General features: G+C 42.5%; 3 protein-coding genes across 8 annotated transcripts in view; 1 reads left to right on the top strand and 2 right to left on the bottom strand.

The window, feature by feature from the left end:
* The window catches only part of LOC114665494 (zinc finger protein 239-like), a 541,579-nt gene that overhangs the window by 141,485 nt on the left and 382,222 nt on the right, over positions 1-17,872 (top strand). The window lies entirely within an intron of this gene.
* The window catches only part of LOC114665322 (zinc finger protein ZFP2-like), a 439,810-nt gene that overhangs the window by 297,899 nt on the left and 124,039 nt on the right, over positions 1-17,872 (bottom strand). The window lies entirely within an intron of this gene.
* Positions 1-17,872, bottom strand: part of LOC114642351 (zinc finger protein OZF-like) — a 449,463-nt gene that overhangs the window by 398,938 nt on the left and 32,653 nt on the right. For both annotated transcript variants that reach the window (XR_007934808.1, XM_051926770.1), the window contains exon 2: positions 3,735-4,186. Coding sequence is in view for 1 of the 2 variants with exons in the window: in XM_051926770.1 (XP_051782730.1) it covers positions 3,735-4,149 (415 nt within the window). In the remaining variant the exon portion in view is untranslated. The remainder of the gene's footprint in view (positions 1-3,734; positions 4,187-17,872) is intronic.

The raw sequence follows: 17,872 nt of genomic DNA, 5'->3' as shown, positions 1-17,872 counted from the left end.
CATACTGTCTACAAAAATGGAGGAAACTCACTACTGGAATGGGAAACCCACAAAGATCACAGCATGAAAGCAGAGGTGAATAGGAACCCAGACAGGCAGAGCAAAGGGCATGCAGAAGTCTCCGGGACTTGAGAAAGTCTCTGTCCATGTGTTCCAAAGTGTAAGAATGTAGTTTACAGAAGGACAACACCAAGGAGATCAATGCAATCTAGCAAAACCATCATTGCACATCTTAAAACTTGTAAAAGATCATCATAATGTTCCAGAACAGATAATGTTCTATGAATGAATGAGACAAAAGTTGAAGTCTTTGGTCAAAACCTGCAACACCATGTTTGGAGGTAATACAAAAGCGCACATCAATACTAAATCATCAAGGTGAAGGGAGCATCATGGTTTGGCCTGCTTGTTTCTTCATGGCCTGGAACACTTAACATGATCAACGGTCACTGAACTGAAAATATCAAGAAATCTGACAGAAAAATAACAGGATAGAAGCAGCTAAACAAAAGTTAAATGATGTCACAAGACAATGAGCCCAAACACAGGAAGAAATCAAAAACAGAAAGGGTTAAACATACAGTAACTGGTGTTCTGGAATTGCCAATAAGAGACATGAGATGCTGTGGCCTGACTTAAAGAGAACTGATCATAAAAGGGCTCTCAGGGATGAAGGAACTGAAAAGGCTTGGAATGAAGGAATAGATTAAAATTCATTGCTGATCAGTAGCTACAAAAAGTTTTTGTTTAGGTCATTACTGTTAAAGAAGGGTCAACCAGTCTATAAAGATAGGAAGGTCATGGAGTGGACTGTGAATGTTTAAACAATGTGTTCAGGACTGACAAGAAGCCGTACGATTGTTTGTGTTATTACAGTAGTTTAGGACAACTGAGGCTGTCTGTAATCGGAGCTAAGTTGAAAATTGGACCAAATTGTTAAGAGGAATTAATATGGACTAGCCAACCCGCGGTGTAGCACCGCATAATGTATTGATGGGTGAACACTTCCTGAACGACACAGTTGTCCAAATGGGGTGGGTTTGTGGATACCACTGTGAGTGAATGAACAGATGGACCTCTGGAGAGAGCAACATACAATTGTCCGTGACTGAAAGCGGGATCGTCTGTGACGATGGAGGCCACACTGGTGAAAGTTACTTCGTCGGCAGGGATAAGTTTCAGCACTTGTTCATTAAGGTGTAGCGAGTCTTCGTTGTTGACGCTTAATATAGCTTGCATACTGAGTTGTTCCGGGGTCACAGTTGAGAAACACTTTTTTAATGTCTTTTAAGCACAGGGAAAAAATTTACATGTGAAACATCCGTAATGTAATAAGCCACCAAGAAAAGTAACATTGCAATAATGCACACTACGATCCGATTGCTGTAAACAGAAGTGAAAACAAAATCGAGTCCGGTGTATTCTTTAACTGCCTTGTAGCGCAGTGGTAGTGTTGCTGCTTTACAGTAAGGAGACTGTGGAAGATTTTGGGTTCGCTTCCCGGTTTCTCCCTGTGTGGATAGCGCTTTGAATACTGAAAACACCGGTATATCAATGTAATGAAGTATTCTTATTCTTATGCGTCCAGCGCTCGCTCTCTCTTGCGCGCGCCTGTATGTGTGTGTGTCGCTCGCTCGCTGCATGTGTTCCTCCAGGCATACCAGTAAGTGAATGAAAAGATGGAACTCTGGAGAGAGCAACATACAACTGTCCGTGACTGAAAACTGGTTTTGGCAGATACATGCACATCTTTTTGAAAGTTTGGCCCTGTGCCTTATTAATTGTCATCGCAAAGGCAAATCTAACAGGAAATTGTCTTTGTGTTAAAGTAAAAGGCAAATTATCCGCGACAAACTGTTTTACACGCTGCATACCAACCCGCGGCATAGTATACGCTGCATAATCACGCCGCTTTTTTAATGTTTTGCGAAATCCGTAACGCTTCTTTCAGTAAGTACAATGCACACGCGTTTAATTTGTCGGCCACTTTTTGCCAGCCGTCTTTTCTGGTTTGGGCTGCTTTTGCAGTGTTACCGCTTGTGCATATTAAATCTTGAAATCCTTCGAGTAACTAATTAATTAACTAACACCCACCCACCCAGCTTGTGAGAAAAAAATGCGCCCGTTCTTTCATCATTTTACTGCAGCCTATCAAAGACTTGCTGATCATGTTTTCTAGACTCAATATACATTGGCTTTTCACTCAGCGCGGGGGCACGCATTCATCTCGGATTATTACATCCTGCTAGACTAATCTGCTACGTGGCTGCGTTTGAAAAACCGACTTATCCCGGATGAGTTTCACCGGCATTAATGATTAGGAATCTGGTTGCAACAAAACCCTGCATCCACAGGGGTTCACCAGGACCGAGTTGGGGAAACACTGCTGAACACAGACGAAACCGACTCAGGTGAGGAGTTGGGGCGGGCAAAATGGTTGCAGCTACTGATTATTCAGTGTTGTTTGCCTGGGTGTCTGATCTGCTCGACGGGATCATAAATAAAAGGAAAATAATGTGAAGGCAATGTCACAGGTGATCCTGTGGTATAGTGGGTCCACAGCTCCCCTTCAAAAGGCCATTTCTAAATAAATAATCATCGCACTCACAGCGTAGCGAGGGGCGTGGAAGTGTGGCTGAAATGGTTTCCGGGTGGAGTTGTGCTGCGGGCCTTTCTCCCCTGTGCAGTGTGCGAGCAAGTGAGGAGAGATAGAAAGCCGGTACGTTAGAGTGAGCAAGAGCAGGCTCGAAGGCAATGTGTTCCTGTGGTATAGCGGGTCCATACCTCCCCTTCAAAAGGCCATTTTTAATCAGGCGACTGACAGTAGTGGAGTCAGGCACAGAGAAGGTCAGCTGGAGAGAGAGCGTCTCGACTGTTGCAGGGCCTGCATTGGTGAAGCAGGTGTGACGCCAATGAAACAGAGGCACAGGGCTTATTGGTTTTTAAAGACTGCCTCCTTCATTGTGTTTTAACCTCAGTTTTAAAGGATTGCGCGGCTCTCTCTCTCGCGCTGCCTGTGTGTGTGTGTGTGCACCTCTGTCTCTCTCTGGCGCTGCCTCTGTGTGAACCAAGGTTCCACTGAGGTTGACTAATGAAAAGTCAATGTAGCTCAGGGCTGCATGTGGACTGTGGCACAGACAAACAGAAATGACGGCATGTTTTCCGAGGCGTCGCGTCCGAGTTGGTGGGTGTGGCTGTGTGAGTTTTCGTCATATCCAATGGTCTTAGAGTTGGTGGGCGTGGCTCCTTCCTGCGTGCTTTCATAGGTGTCTTGCCCGCTCTGGCAGCGGCTTATATAAATGTAATGAATTATTATTATTATTATTATTATTAAAGAATCTATATATGGCTCCTTCCTGCGTTCTTTCATGGGTGTCGTGCCACGCTGGCGGCGGCTTACAGAATTATTATATATATATATATATATATATATATATATATGATACCCAGGAAATTCCAGAGGGGTCAATACCTTTGTCTTGCTCTTGGACATTTCTATAGCACTCTTTATCAAGGATAGGCTGAGGACTTTTGCATAAAGTCACTATAATGGAAGAATAGCAAATTGCTAAACTTTACATAACAATAGATTAAATCTCACACTAAATTTAAACACACAATAAAATAAAGTATTTTCACTCTATTTCTAAGCTTCTCATAAAAATCACAAGACTCAACCTTTCAAGCTCATAAACCCCAAACCTAAATCTTAAACATTTTTATTTTGCACTTACTTTTTCCAGACTTCTTTGAAGGTGGTCGCTTATTTTTCTGAGCTCTAACAGATGTAGTTTCCCCATCCCTCTTTGGTTCAGACTCTAATGATTCGGACTTCACATTGATAGAAGGCTCTGGAGATGAACAGTGTCTGCTTTGAGAAGAGTCTAACCTGGTCACCACTCCATCTTGACACCCATCTTGATGGTTGTCTTCTTTTACACTGTCCAGATTTGTACGGTTATGTGTCTCAATACTGACAGACTTCTCTTCAGGTTCTTCTTTAATGCCCACTGGCTGCAGTTCACTGTCCTCCCTCGGACTTTCCTGTTTAAGGTAGATGGACTCCCACTCACAGTCCTTTTCCTTAATATTTACAGTTTTCTCCATGATATTTGTGTCCACATCACAGGTCTCCTGTTTCACATCCATTGAGATGTTCCAGTAAACAGCAGATTTTTCTTTTTCTCTGTGAAAAGAACAGGAATCAACTTCATTAAAACTTCATCACTTATGTCTAAAGACACTTGAATATCATTTTAGAACTGGCTCTATGTTAAGGTTTATGTAAAGTTAGACAGTTTGTAGCATGCTGACATTAACGCACTGCTCTTCATTTCAGATTATCAGATGTGAAACAATCTTGGGAGTGGAGTGAAGGTCCAACAGACTCTGAAACAAGAAGACCATCTTACACAGTTGTGTAAGATGAATTAAACATACAGTGCTGCTGGGTTCCCAGAATTGTCTTATCAGTTTATGTTGATGAAGGTTTGTACAAGTAGGGGCACAGGATTGTGTTAAGAAACAGAAAAGTCTGTACGGAGGAGATTTTAGAGGAACTTAACTTTGCTGAAATGCGCAGCTGCAACAGGAGAAGACAAGCAAGTGAAATAAGGGGTTTGCTAGTTTAGGCTGACAGGTGTAACTGATGGTGCGTAACTTCTATTTTTGTCAGTAGGTTTGACAAAACTGTTTCAGTTCATTAAAGGCCACCAGTCCCCTCTTTACCCACTGAATCAATCATAACTTTTGATTGTGCTATCAGATTTAATAAAACCACCTTGTTCTCACTAAAATTTTAAATCACATTGTTCTGTTAAACTGTGACCATCCCTTCTCCATTAGTAAATAGCTGATTGACCTGACTTAAGCTACTTAACTGCACTGCCATAACAGGGATGGATGTGTGTCGTGTTAAAAGGAAAAAGTGTTTTAACTTTATAAAAAAGGGCAGAGCAGGCTCTTTTCAATTAGGAGGACGCGTTCCATCAATGATGGAAGTTACATAATTCACATCTTCTATCACTTTCTGATGACCAGTGTGATTTTCTACATTGTGGTGTGCTGATCTGTGTACATCATGTCAAGAGAGGCCGACTGAAGGAACAGGATAATTAAAAGGGCAAGATCAGTCATGGGATGCACTCTGGACCCTCTACAGAGTCTGTAGCTGAGGAGAAGATTAAAAGAAAACTGAGTGCCATTATGAACAATGTTTAACATCCTCTCTCTCAAACAGTAAAATGGAGTTCTTTCAAATCATTCCGCATAAGTGTGTCAAGAAACACTACGGTGCTCCTTTATACCAACAGTAATACGTCTGCAAATGTCTCACGCTGACTGTGGCAGCCAATTCAGAACTTTTCTTTCTTTTAATTTTTCATGCTTCATAGTCATTCTGGTGTGTGTTCAGACCAAAGTGTGTGTATATGTTTATTTACTTATTCATCTACCTTTTTTATTTTTTAAAGAATTTCTGTAACTTCTACCTTGTGACAAATACAGTTCCACTAAGTCTATTCTATCTATTGCTGATCACTGGATCTGCTTAATCTGTTTGTTTAAATTGGTGCACATTTTAAATTTTTTGGGTACAACTTCAGAAGAGTGACTCTGATACAACACGTATGTCACTTGAGCCAGTTAGTGAGGGAGGTCGTGGTGGTCAGCTTAATAATTAGGGAGTTTCGTCACAGGTGGTCACACAGGTGACATTGCCGAGTGGAGGTGACACTTGTACTGGTATTTCTTAAGAGGGCAGCATTTAGTGTGTGAGGTGACTACTGTGCTATGAGAAAGACACCCACCGTGTGGACTGACTGACGGGGCAGGAGAGGTAAACATTTGAGTTGATGGTGGTTTTTAAATTGATTTTATGATCTTGGGTTTACTTTCTTTTGGGACGTAGATCTTGCTGATTGAGATCAAAAGCTGGTGCTGTGATTGTCTCAGTGAACACTGAAGAGGTAAATCTTAGCCCTACTTAATAATTAATCGACAAATCGATTATTGAAAATCAATATGCTTTTTCTATATATATAAAAATGGAATGGGTGGGTCGTCGGGTGGGCCTTTTTTTCATTCCGTCGTTTTTTCGACGTTTTGAAAATGTAGAATGATTATTTGATTTTTTTGTTTTTATTTGATCGTGTCTATGTAGCCGCCGTCGTAATAAAGTATCGCTAAAATCGTCATTTATCGTAATTTATTTTTGACGTATAACGTCGCCGTCGTCGAGGTCAGTGATACCAGTGCAAAAAATCTGCTTACGGTTGAAAGACACGCCCTACTCACTGGACAGTTAAAAACACCAATCAAACTAACGATGACATCAAGTATTACCCAATCAAAAGTAGGAAAGGAGGCATCTTCATAAAATGCGTGTGGGATGATTTGCATGAGACGCTGCTTTAAAAAAAAAATGATAAAAAAAATACGGGATAAATCCCGTCCAGTATTGATTCAAAACGGGACGCGCAATTTCATTCTCAAACGCGGCACGATTCCGTATTTTAAAGGACGGGTGGCAACCCTACAATGCCAGGTAACCACCCATACAATCACATTGTGATTCAGACTAGGAATGCAATGAATGTAATTACCCCGATCTACATACAAGGCGAAAGTCTTGCAACATTCAAAGATGATGGTTTGGGATAAGTACACCATACAACATAAAAGAGCTTATGAAGCCTTGAACCGAAAAAAGCAACATCTCAGAGATCGTAAAAAAAAAAATAGGAGCTAATGTCGTTTTACTCGCTGTAGATTTTACTCAAACATTACCAGTTATTTCACGAGGGAGACCAGCACATCAACTCAACGCGTGTTTAAAATCCATGCTTCTCCCACGCTCGGTTATATGTCGCGTGTTCTCGGGTAGGTGCACCAAAAAATGTATACATTTAAGCATGTAATGGGCAAACAAAAAATGAGGTATACCCGAAGGCACAGCAGTAGTACTTAATGTAACTTTACTTCTTAAATGTTAATGTTTTACTGTTTAATAATTTATACGCTTCTTATATGTTGTTCAAATTCTTTTATCAAAATACCACTGACAGCGCAATGCACGATAACATCGAGTGAATACACCATACGCATCCGCCCACGGCTGCCCTGCTGTGCGCAGATAGGACTTGATTGTACAATAAAATAAAATAAAGATAAAAAGACTAAAACAATCATCACCCATAAAGCGGATAGTAGACGTGACGTACTATATGTGTACCACATTTCAAGTGTATAGGTGCAACGGTTTGCGAGCTACAGGTCATTTAAAATCCTGGACAGACACACAAATTGCCACGGTAGCAAATTACAGAAGAAGATTTTACTGTTTAATAATTTATATTTATATGAAATGTGCTTCTTATATATTACTTCATATTCTCATATGATAATGATGTTAATGTTTATATTGATTTCTGTGTTATTAAAACTGCATGTATGTGTGTATATGTATATATATATATATATATATATATATATATATATATATATATACTAGCAAAATACCCGCGCTTCGCAGCGGAGAAGTAGTGTGTGAAAGAGGTTATGAAAAAAAAAGGAAACATTTTAAAAATAACGTAACATGATTGTCAATGAAAGCCCGTTTCACTCAGTAAGTCTTATGTGTGTGTTTATGTATGTGTGTGTATATATATGTACGTGTATATGTAGATATGTATATATATGTATATGTATATAAATGTTTATGTGTGTGTGTATATTACATATATATATATATTATATATATATATATATATATATATATATATATATATATAAAAGACAGCAACAGTTATAACAATGACAACACAATTACATTGACAATCATGTTACGTTATTTTTAAAATGTTTCCTTTTTTTTTCATAACCTCTTTAACACACTACTTCTCCGCTGCGAAGCGTGGGTATTTTGCTATATATATATATATATATATATATATATATATATATATATATATATATATATAGATATATATATATATATACGAGCTGTATATACCCGGCGTTGCCCGGGGCAGAAGTAACCTAATCGGTCAAACACTTACATATATACTAAAGTAAACCTAATCGGTCAAACAGTTACATATATAAAAAAAGCGAACCTAATCGGATAAACAGCTTCATATATACAGAAGCGAACCTAATCGGACAAACAGCTAATCTATATACATAAGCAAACCTAATTGGTCAAACAGTTACATAAATACAAAAGCAAACCTAATCGATGAAACAGCTTCATATATACAGAAGCGAACCTAATTGGTCAAACAGTTATGCATGTGCAGAATAATTTTACAAAGATTATGCGTGTTAACAATCATTAAAAAGAAAAGATTGAGGAACTCTTCTTCTATATGTGATGAAGCTGAATGAAGCTGACTTGACGAAGACGTAGGTGGCATAGATTGGTTTTTCTAAAACAGAAGAAAAAAATGAGTATCTATTATTATTTTAAATTACAATGAAAATGAGAACCTTGATTAGAGATAGATTATCCGTATTAAAATATGTGCATGAATAAACTTTTGCTAACTCTCTAGCAAAAGTTTACTCATACAAATTGGCATGGGATGGCTTTGTGAAAAAGTAAAAATTACATAAAAATAAATTGAGAATGCGTACTTCGATTTGACTGAGATTATCTGTAATGATGAAAAAAAAGTTTACTATGTTTTTTTTTCCATACGGGATGGATGTAAAACCTTACATAGGCACCCTTCAGCCCGTACTAAAGGGTAGTGTCAGATTCTTACTGACTAAAAAACACCCTTTTTATTCCACAGCTACCCCAAAAACCACTATTAGACATTACTTTGGGGTGGCAGTAGTTTAGTTATGAAACAGCTGGGTCCTGAAAAAAATCTGTCTTATTAGTGGCTTCATCACATATAGAAGAACAGTTCCTCAATCTTTTCTTTTTAATGATTGTTAACACGCATAATGTTTGTAAAATCATTCTGCACATGCATAACTGTTTGACCAATTAGGTTCGCTTCTGTATATATGAAGCTGTTTGATCGATTAGGTTTGCTTTTGTATTTATGTAACTGTTTGACCAATTAGGTTTGCTTATGTATATAGATTAGCTGTTTGTCCGATTAGGTTCGCTTCTGTATATATAAAGCTGTTTGTCCGATTAGGTTCGGTTTTTTTATATATGTAACTGTTTGACCGATTAGGTTTACTTTGGTATATATGTAAGTGTTTGACCGATTAGGTTACTTCTGCCCCGGGCAACGCCGGGTATATACAGCTCGTTATCTTATATTTAACAGTGGCTGTTGTTGGTCTCTGTTTCCTCAAATTGTGATTATTTATGGAATTAATGTATTTACCAGCTTTCTGCTGGTCAGATGAAGATGGCATTTGGAGTTGTAAATCAATCTGCACCACTTTCTACTTAATCTTTGTCAAATGGGCTTGGACTGTAGGAATACACGGTAAGTAATCAAAATGTAGAGTAGGAGGTGGTGACTGTGTGATTGGACAATGTGAAGTAGAAAATGGACTCGAAAACGCAAAGTGAACAGGAGACACACACACTAATGATTGAATAGAAAAGACACGCGGGCAACCACAGGGGGATTGATTCGAGTAAAGTTTGGCGGTGGGCTGGAGGTTGCGCTGCTCGCCGCTCACTTAAATCGTGTGCAGTAACTCCAACTTGAGCGAATGAGAACTTACACATCCATAAAACGTTATCACCAAACCCTGAGCACTTATCTTTGTTTGTCTCCCCGTGTTCAAATTCTTAATGTGAAGACTTTTCAGCAAGACATCGCACTCTCAAATAACCTTACAGTTTTTATATCTATATATATAAAGGAGAGTTGGGATCCATATGGCTGTGTTTGTGGAGGGACGGAGAGTTAAGGCGGGTGTTGGAGTCACGTGATCATCTCCCCTCCCATTCACCTCATTTCATTCACTTCATTTCGCTCCGAGCTGAGCTCCGCAGCGGACGCGGTTAGTCCTTTCTCCTTTACTGATTTACTGTTTAGTTGATGCGGTACTTACTGAATAGTATTTTTTCCTTTAGTGTTTAGTAGACGCGGTGTGCCGGTGTTCCCGGCGGTGTTGCGGTTTAGTGTTACTTTCTACTTCGTTTTAGTACTTTAGTGTTTAATAATAAATAATAATAATTCATTACATTTATATAGCGCATTTCTCAGTACTCAAAGAGCTAAAATAGTGAGTGATACTTAGCTGATAGCAGTGTAGAAGCAGCACAGCACAAAAGAGCTGGTAGGACAGGCGGGTGTGGTAGCGTAGGTGAGCGGCGATAGAAAGCAGCAGGAGGAGGAAGCAAGATTTGGATGTTTCAATACACAGCCATAAACAGTAACGCTTGGTAATTTCAGTCGCGATCGCCCCGGAGCCATAAGCCAGGTTAGAATGAACATTAGATCAGTTCCCGGTCGTAGGGTACTATAAGATGAAACGGGAGCAGATCAGCATAGCGAATATAATCACGGAGACAGATCATCCCAAGGTGCTAGATCGCCAGGTACAAAGAAATGTTCGTAGGTCTCGTCCCATGATCCACAGACTCAGCTGTTCTCAGTAAAGTGGAGTCCATAAAATCTGTAAATATTAAGCCAAATCCATGCAATTCAAGTCAGCTGTATCCACAAACTATACGTACAATAAACGAAATAAAACAAGCATAAAAAAGTGCAGAACTATGGTGAATTTTGAGAAAAGTGTTGTTAACAGGGAGGAGCAGCAACAACAAGCGTGCGCCAGCGTCCCCTCACCTGCTATAATAAAGCAGTTATAATAAAGAAGTTTAGTAGACTTTTACTTTATCTCATTTAGTGTTCTTCCCAGCAGTGTTGCCGTTTTTTAGTGTTAGTGTCTACTTAGTGTTTGTGTTTAGTGTTATGGAAGGAGTGATCTTACCACTGTCAGATTTTGCAAGGAATGAGTTGGTAAATAATGATTATTTATCAACAGATCACATGAGCAAATTCAACGAAATTTTAGCTGCGCATACAATTCTCCAACATCAAGAGGTTTTGCTAATGTGGAATCCTCACATACCTATAATGCCCATTCCACAAAATGCAAAACATATTCAAATATTACCTTCTGCAGATACTGTACGAGTGACTCAGTGGGTGTGTACCTATTATGATGGTGCTGTAATTCATGTCTATGACAGTTTAAACGCTGATAAAAAATTCAGCCTCACCGAAGAGCAGCTTCGGTTCCTTCATGCTTTGTTTCCTTACAAACCTCCCATAGTTTATGAAGACGCACAGCAACAATTAAATCATACAGATTCTGGTGTATTCTCAATTGCATTTGCTGTGTGTATTTCTTTAGGTATTGACCCAAGTGATCAAGTTTTTACTATTTCTTCAATGCGAAATCACTTAAAAATAATTTTTGTTACTCGACAACTGCTTCCATTCCCTGTCGAAAGTAGCCGACGGGCGACACCAGTTACAAGTATTCAGTGGGTTCATAGACCTGTACGAAGTACGGCCACTAACACAGTCACTCATAAAAGGGGAGATGACTCGGTGCAGGAAATGGGGATTGAAACTACCTTGGAAGACATGCAATCAACGAGGCGATTAAACGGATCTCAAGAGACGTCTTCTAGGTTGGAAAAAAAGTGCTTGGCTGCCAAAACCATATATATACATATATATACATCTTCTATATAAATCCATCCATCCATCCTCTTCCGCTTATCCGAGATCGGGTCGCGGGGACAGCAGCTTCAGCAGAGATGCCCAGACTTTGCTCTCCCCGGCTACTTCTTCTAGCTCTTCCGGGAGAATCACAAGGCGCTCCCAGGCCAGCCGAGAGACATAGTCTCTCCACTGTGTCCTGGGTCTTCCCCGGGGCCTCCTCCCGGTTAGACGTGCCCGGAACACCTCACCAGGGAGGCGTCCAGGAGGCATCCTGATCAGATGCCCAAGCCACCTCATCTGACTCCTCTCGATGCGGAGGAGCAGCGGCTCTACTCTGAGCCCCTATCGGATGACTGAGCTTCTCACACTATCTTTAAGGGAAAGCCCAGACACCCTGCAGAGGAAACTGATTTCAGCCGCTTGTATTCACGATCTCGTTCTTTCGGTCACTACCCATAGCTCATGACCATAGGTGAGGGTAGGAACATAAATCAACCGTTAAATTGAGAGATTCGCCTTGCGGCTCAGCTCCATTTTCACCACAACAGACCGATGCAGAGCCCGCATTACTGCGGATGCCGCACCAATCCGCCAGTCGATCTCACGCTCCATTCTTCCCTCACTCATGAACAACACCCCAAGATACTTGAACTCCTCCACTTGGGGCAGGATCTCGCTACCAACCCTGAGAGGGCACTCCACCCTTTTCCGGCTGAGGACCATGGTCTCAGATTTGAAAGTGCTGATTCCCATCCCAGCCGCTTCACACTCGGCTGTGAACTGATCCAGAGAGAGCTGAAGATCATGGCCTGATGAAGCAAACAGGACATCATCATCTGCAAAAAGCAGTGACCCAATCCTGAGTCCACCAAACTGGACCCCCTCAACGCCCTGGCTGTGCCTAGAAATTCTGTCCATAAAAGTTATGAACAGAATCCGTGACAAAGGGCAGCCCTGGCGGAGTCCAACTCTCACTGGAAACGGGTTCGACTTACTGCCAGCAATGCGGACCAACCTCTGGCACCGATCGTACAGGGACCGAACAGCCCTTATCAGGGGGTCCGGTACCCCATACTCTCGGAGTACCCCCCATAGGATTCCCCGAGGGACACGGTCGAATGCCTTTTCCAAGTCCACAAAACACATGTAGACTGGTTAGGCAAACTACAATGCACCCTCTAGGACCCTGCTAAGGGTGTAGAGCTGGTCCACTGTTCCGCGACCAGGACGAAAACCACATTGTTCCTCCTGAATCCGAGGCTGTACTATCCAACGGACCCTCCTCTCCAGGACCCCCGAATTGACTTTTCCAGGGAGGCTGAGGAGTGTGATCCCTCTGTAGTTGGAACACACCCTCCGGTCCCCTTTCTTAAAGAGGGGGACCACCACCCAGGTCTGCCAATGCAGAGGCACTGTCCCTGTTGTCCATGAGATGTCAACCAAGACAGTCCTACAACATCCAGAGACTTGAGGATCTCCGGGCGTATCTCATCCACCCCCGGGGCCCTGCCACCAAGGAGTTTTTTGACCACCTCGGTGACCTCAGTCCCAGAGATGGGGGAGCCCACCTCTGAGTCCCCATGCTCTGCTTCCTCATTGGAAGGCATGTTAGTGGGATTGAGGAGGTCTTCGAAGTACTCCCCCCAGCGACCCACAACGTCCCGAGTAGAGGTCAGCAGCGCACCATCACCACAATATACAGTGTTGACACTGCACTGCTTCCCCCTCCTGAGACGCCGGACAGTGGACCAGAATCTCCTCGAAGCCGTCCAAAAGTCGTTCTCCATGGCCACCCCAAACTCCTCCCATGCCCGAGTTTTTGCCCCAACAACCACCAAAGCCGCGTTCGGCTTGGCCTGCCGGTACCTATCAGCTGTCTCCAGAGTCCCACAGGACAAAAGAGTCCTGTAGGACTCCTTCTTCAGCTTGACGGCATCCCTCACCGCCGGTGTCCACCAACTGGTTCGGGGATTGCCGCCACGACAGGCACCGACCACCTTACGGCCACAGCTCCGGTCAGCTGCCTCAACAATAGAGGCACAGAACATGGCCCATTCGGACTCAATGTCCCCCACCTCCCTCGGGATGTGGTCGAAGTTCTGCCGGAGGTGGGAGTTGAAGCTACTTCTGACAGGGGGCTCTGCCAGACGTTCCCAGCAGACCCTCACAACACGTTTGGGCTAGCAGGCCTGACCGGCATCCTCCTCCACCATCGAAGCCAACTCACCACCAGGTGGTGATCAGTTGACAGCTCCGCCCCTCTCTTCACCCGAGTGTCCAAGTCATGTGGCCGCAAGTCCAATGACACGACCACAAAGTCGATCATCGAACTGAGGCCTAGGATGCCCTGGTGCCAAGTGCACATATGAACACCCCTATGCTTGAACATGGTGTTCGTTATGGACAATCCGTGACGAGCACAGAAGTCCAATAACAAAACACCGCTCGGGTTCAGATCGGGGGGGGGCCATTCCTCCCAATCACGCCCTTCCAGGTCTCACTGTCATTGCCCATGTGAGCACTGAAGTCTCCAAGCAGAACGAGGGAGTCCCCAGAAGGTATGGGACTCCAAAAAGGGTGGGTACTCCAAACTGCTGTTCAGTGCATATGTACAAACAACAGTTAGGACCCATCTCCCCACCCGAAGGTGGAGGGAGGCTACCCTCTCGTCCACCGGGGTAAACCCCAATGTACAGGCTCCAAGTCGGGGAGCAATAAGTATACCCACACCCCATCGGCGCCTCTCACCGGGGGCAACTCCAGAGTGGTAGAGTCCAGCCCCTCTCAAGGTGATTGGTTCCAGAGTCCAAGCTGTGCGTCGAGGTGAGTCCGACTATATCTAACCGAAACCTCTCAACCTCACGCACTAACTCAGGCTCCTTCCCCTTCAGAGAGGTGACATTCCACGTCCCAAGAGCCAGCTTCTGTAGCCGAGGATCGGACCTCCAAGGTCCCCGCCTTCAGCCACCACCCAACTCACACTGCACCCGACCTCCTTGGCCCCTCTCATAGGTGGTGAGCCCATGGGAAGGGGGACCCACGTTGCCTCTTCGGGCTGTGCCCGGTTGAGCTCCATGGGTGCAGGCCCGGCCAACAGGTGCTTGCCATCGAGCTCCACCTCCAGGCCTGGCTGCAGAGGGGGGCCCCGGTGACCTGCGTCCGGGCAAGGGAAAACGCCGTCCAAAGTTTTCTTTCATCATAGGAGGTTTGAACCGCTCTTTGTCTCATCCCTCACCTAGAACCAGTTTGCCTTGGGTGACCCTACCAGGGGCATAAAGCCCCAGACAACAGAGCTCCTAGGATCATTGGGACACGCAAACCCCTCCACCACGATAAGGTGGCGGTTATATAAATAAAAATGTAAATGTTCGTTTGTTCAAAACCTTAAATGTCTGAAAGTTCTTCACAGATTGCTTTGAAATTTTGACACAACGTTGCATTCAAATACACGCGTGTTTTTATATACATATTATGTAGATGTCACACCTGTGACAGGTAAAAACATGCTTTTTTTTGAAAACACAGCGCCATCTGTTGGACGTAAAAGCAACACACGCTATACTAAATATTTTACAATTCTATTTCAATGTTTCGATCAAATACATTTGTAAGTACGTGAATAAAGGCAGCGACATGGCAGTTTTTGGCGTGCAACCAGAAAGAAGTGATAGGAATAGGGTCATACATATCGATGAAGTCGCACAGTATTAGGCCTGAAGATATATAAGCAGCAATGAAGCTGTATGGTGAATTCTTTCATTTCCCATACATGAATGAAGTCCAGATGTTGTTCACTTAGCAGTACATCTAGAAAATGGACAACGCGTTTATTTCACAGCTGCAAATGTGCACCAAATAGCCCTGAATCCACCGGCTACAACGTTAACTGCTTTCTTTATGTTATGTCAAAATGACGTGTTTGCGAAAACACTGCTGTATTCGGAAGTGCCTACGTATTACACATGGAATGCGAGTAGAAAATCATTTGAACAACGCAAACGAGGAGAGCGAGTCAACGGACAACCTGGCATATTCAAAGAAACTACGATAGGCAGACTGTACACTGTGCATCCCAATCAAGATGAATGCTTCTTTGTTCACATGCTGTTGGTAAATGTGCCCGGTCCAACGTCTTTCTAGCAATTGAGAATTGTCAACGGCGTTACACATGCCACTTTCCGAAGTACATGTCAAGCTCTGAATTTATTGGAGAACGACCGACACTGGGATGTATACATTAATGACACGTGGAACACGTCACATCCAAATCAAATTTGTGCATTGTTTGCAATCATATTGACCGCCTGCTCTCCTTCATCTCCAACACAGTTATGGGAGAAATATAAATCGCACATGGCTGAAGATATTTTCCGTCAAATACGCAAGTAAAATTCAAATATAAACATGGATTTCACAGCAGAAATCTTCAACTAAGCTTTGATACTGATTGAAGATTTGTGCTTAGAAATCGCGAACAAAGTTCTCAATCAATTGGGAATGCCATCACCGAATCGATCTGCTGCTGCTTCATTCGATGTAGAATTGCGTTGTGAACAAAATTACAACACGGGTGATGTTTTGTCGTATGTGCAATCAAATATTCCTAAGCTAACGCTTCAGCAAAACGGCATTTACGATCAAATAATGCCAACTGTCAATAACGGGGTTGGAGAAACCTGGAAATTGGGAACGGAAAGGTGCCGGTTGTTCTGACCTCAGGACGAATTTCATTGCCTCATAACTTCTGCAATTTAGTGACGTCAAAAGAAGAATTGGTTGAAAAAGTATTTCCCAATATTCAAACCAATTATGAGAATCACGATTGGCTGAGTGATCAAGCTATTCTTGCGGCCAAAAACAAAGACGTCTACGAACTTAACAATATTATTCAGTCTAACATTCTGCACAGACAATGGAACAACAAAAAATCTTGTCTACCCACAAGTATTGTGAAATTAAGCATATTAGAAATGTGCACTCTCTCTTTTCTTTCTTTTCTATTTAACCAGACTGAGCCACATCAACACGTGGCCGGGTACAGCGCTATATATATATATATATATATATATATATATATATATATATATATATATACACACACACATACACATATATATCTCTATATATAATCTTCATTTGGATCTTGATCTTTGTTTGTCCGTGAATGAATTAGAAGAAGAAGCACTAGATGGCAGTAGAGAGACAGCTAAAACATAGGCATTGCATTAAGAATGTCCTCCAGGCTTATAGTACTGAAGACTGTAGTACTCCAGTCATACCTCAAAACAGACATTCAAAACTACACAAATTGTTGTGCTTTAAATTAACTAATCTTTATATATAATCTTCATTTGGATCTTGATCTTTGTTTGTCCGCGAATTCATGTTCCCCTGACACTGCCTTGGTTGTTACTTTTCTTTACAAACACTGTCGATACCATTCTTTGTGTTTAGATTTGGCCTTGACACCGTGCTTTGTGTTTAGTGGTAAGATCACTCCTTCCATAACAGTAAACATAAACACTAAGTAGACACTAACACTAAAAAACGGCAACACCGCTGGGAAGAACACTAAATGAGATAAAGTAAAAGTCTACTAAACTTCTTTATTATAACTGCTTTATTGTAGCAGGTGAGGGCACGCTGGCGTATGCTTGTTGTTGCTGCTCCTCCCTGTTAACAACACTTTTCGGAAAATTCGCCTTAATTCTGCACTCTCTTAGGCTTGTTTTATTTCGTTTATTCTACGTGTAGTTCGTGGATACAGCTGACTCGAATTGCATGGATTTGGCTTAATATTTACAGATTTTATGGACTCCACTTTACTGGGAACAGCTGAGTCTGTGGATCACGGAAGGAGACCTCTGAACATTTCTTTGTACCTGGCGATCTAGCACCTCGGATTATCTGTCTCCGCGATTATATTCGCTATGCTGATCTGCTCCTTTCATCTTACAGTACTCTACGACCGGGAACTGATCTGATGTTCATACTAACCTGGTTTATGGCTTTATGGCTCCGGGGCGATCATGCCTGAAATTACCAAGCGTTACGGTTTATGGCTGTGTATTGGAACATCCAAATCCTGATTCCTCCTCCTGCTGTGCTTTCTGCTGCTTGCTATCGCCGCTCACCTACGCTACCATACCCGCCTGTCCTACCGGCTCCGTGGTGCTGTGCTGCTTCTACACTGCTATCAGCTAAGTATCACTCAC

This window comes from Erpetoichthys calabaricus, chromosome 1 (assembly GCF_900747795.2).
Source record: "Erpetoichthys calabaricus chromosome 1, fErpCal1.3, whole genome shotgun sequence".
Lineage (NCBI taxonomy): Eukaryota > Metazoa > Chordata > Cladistia > Polypteriformes > Polypteridae > Erpetoichthys > Erpetoichthys calabaricus.
Note: the sequence above shows the minus strand (reverse complement) of the source record. Positions and strands in the feature narration are given on the sequence as shown.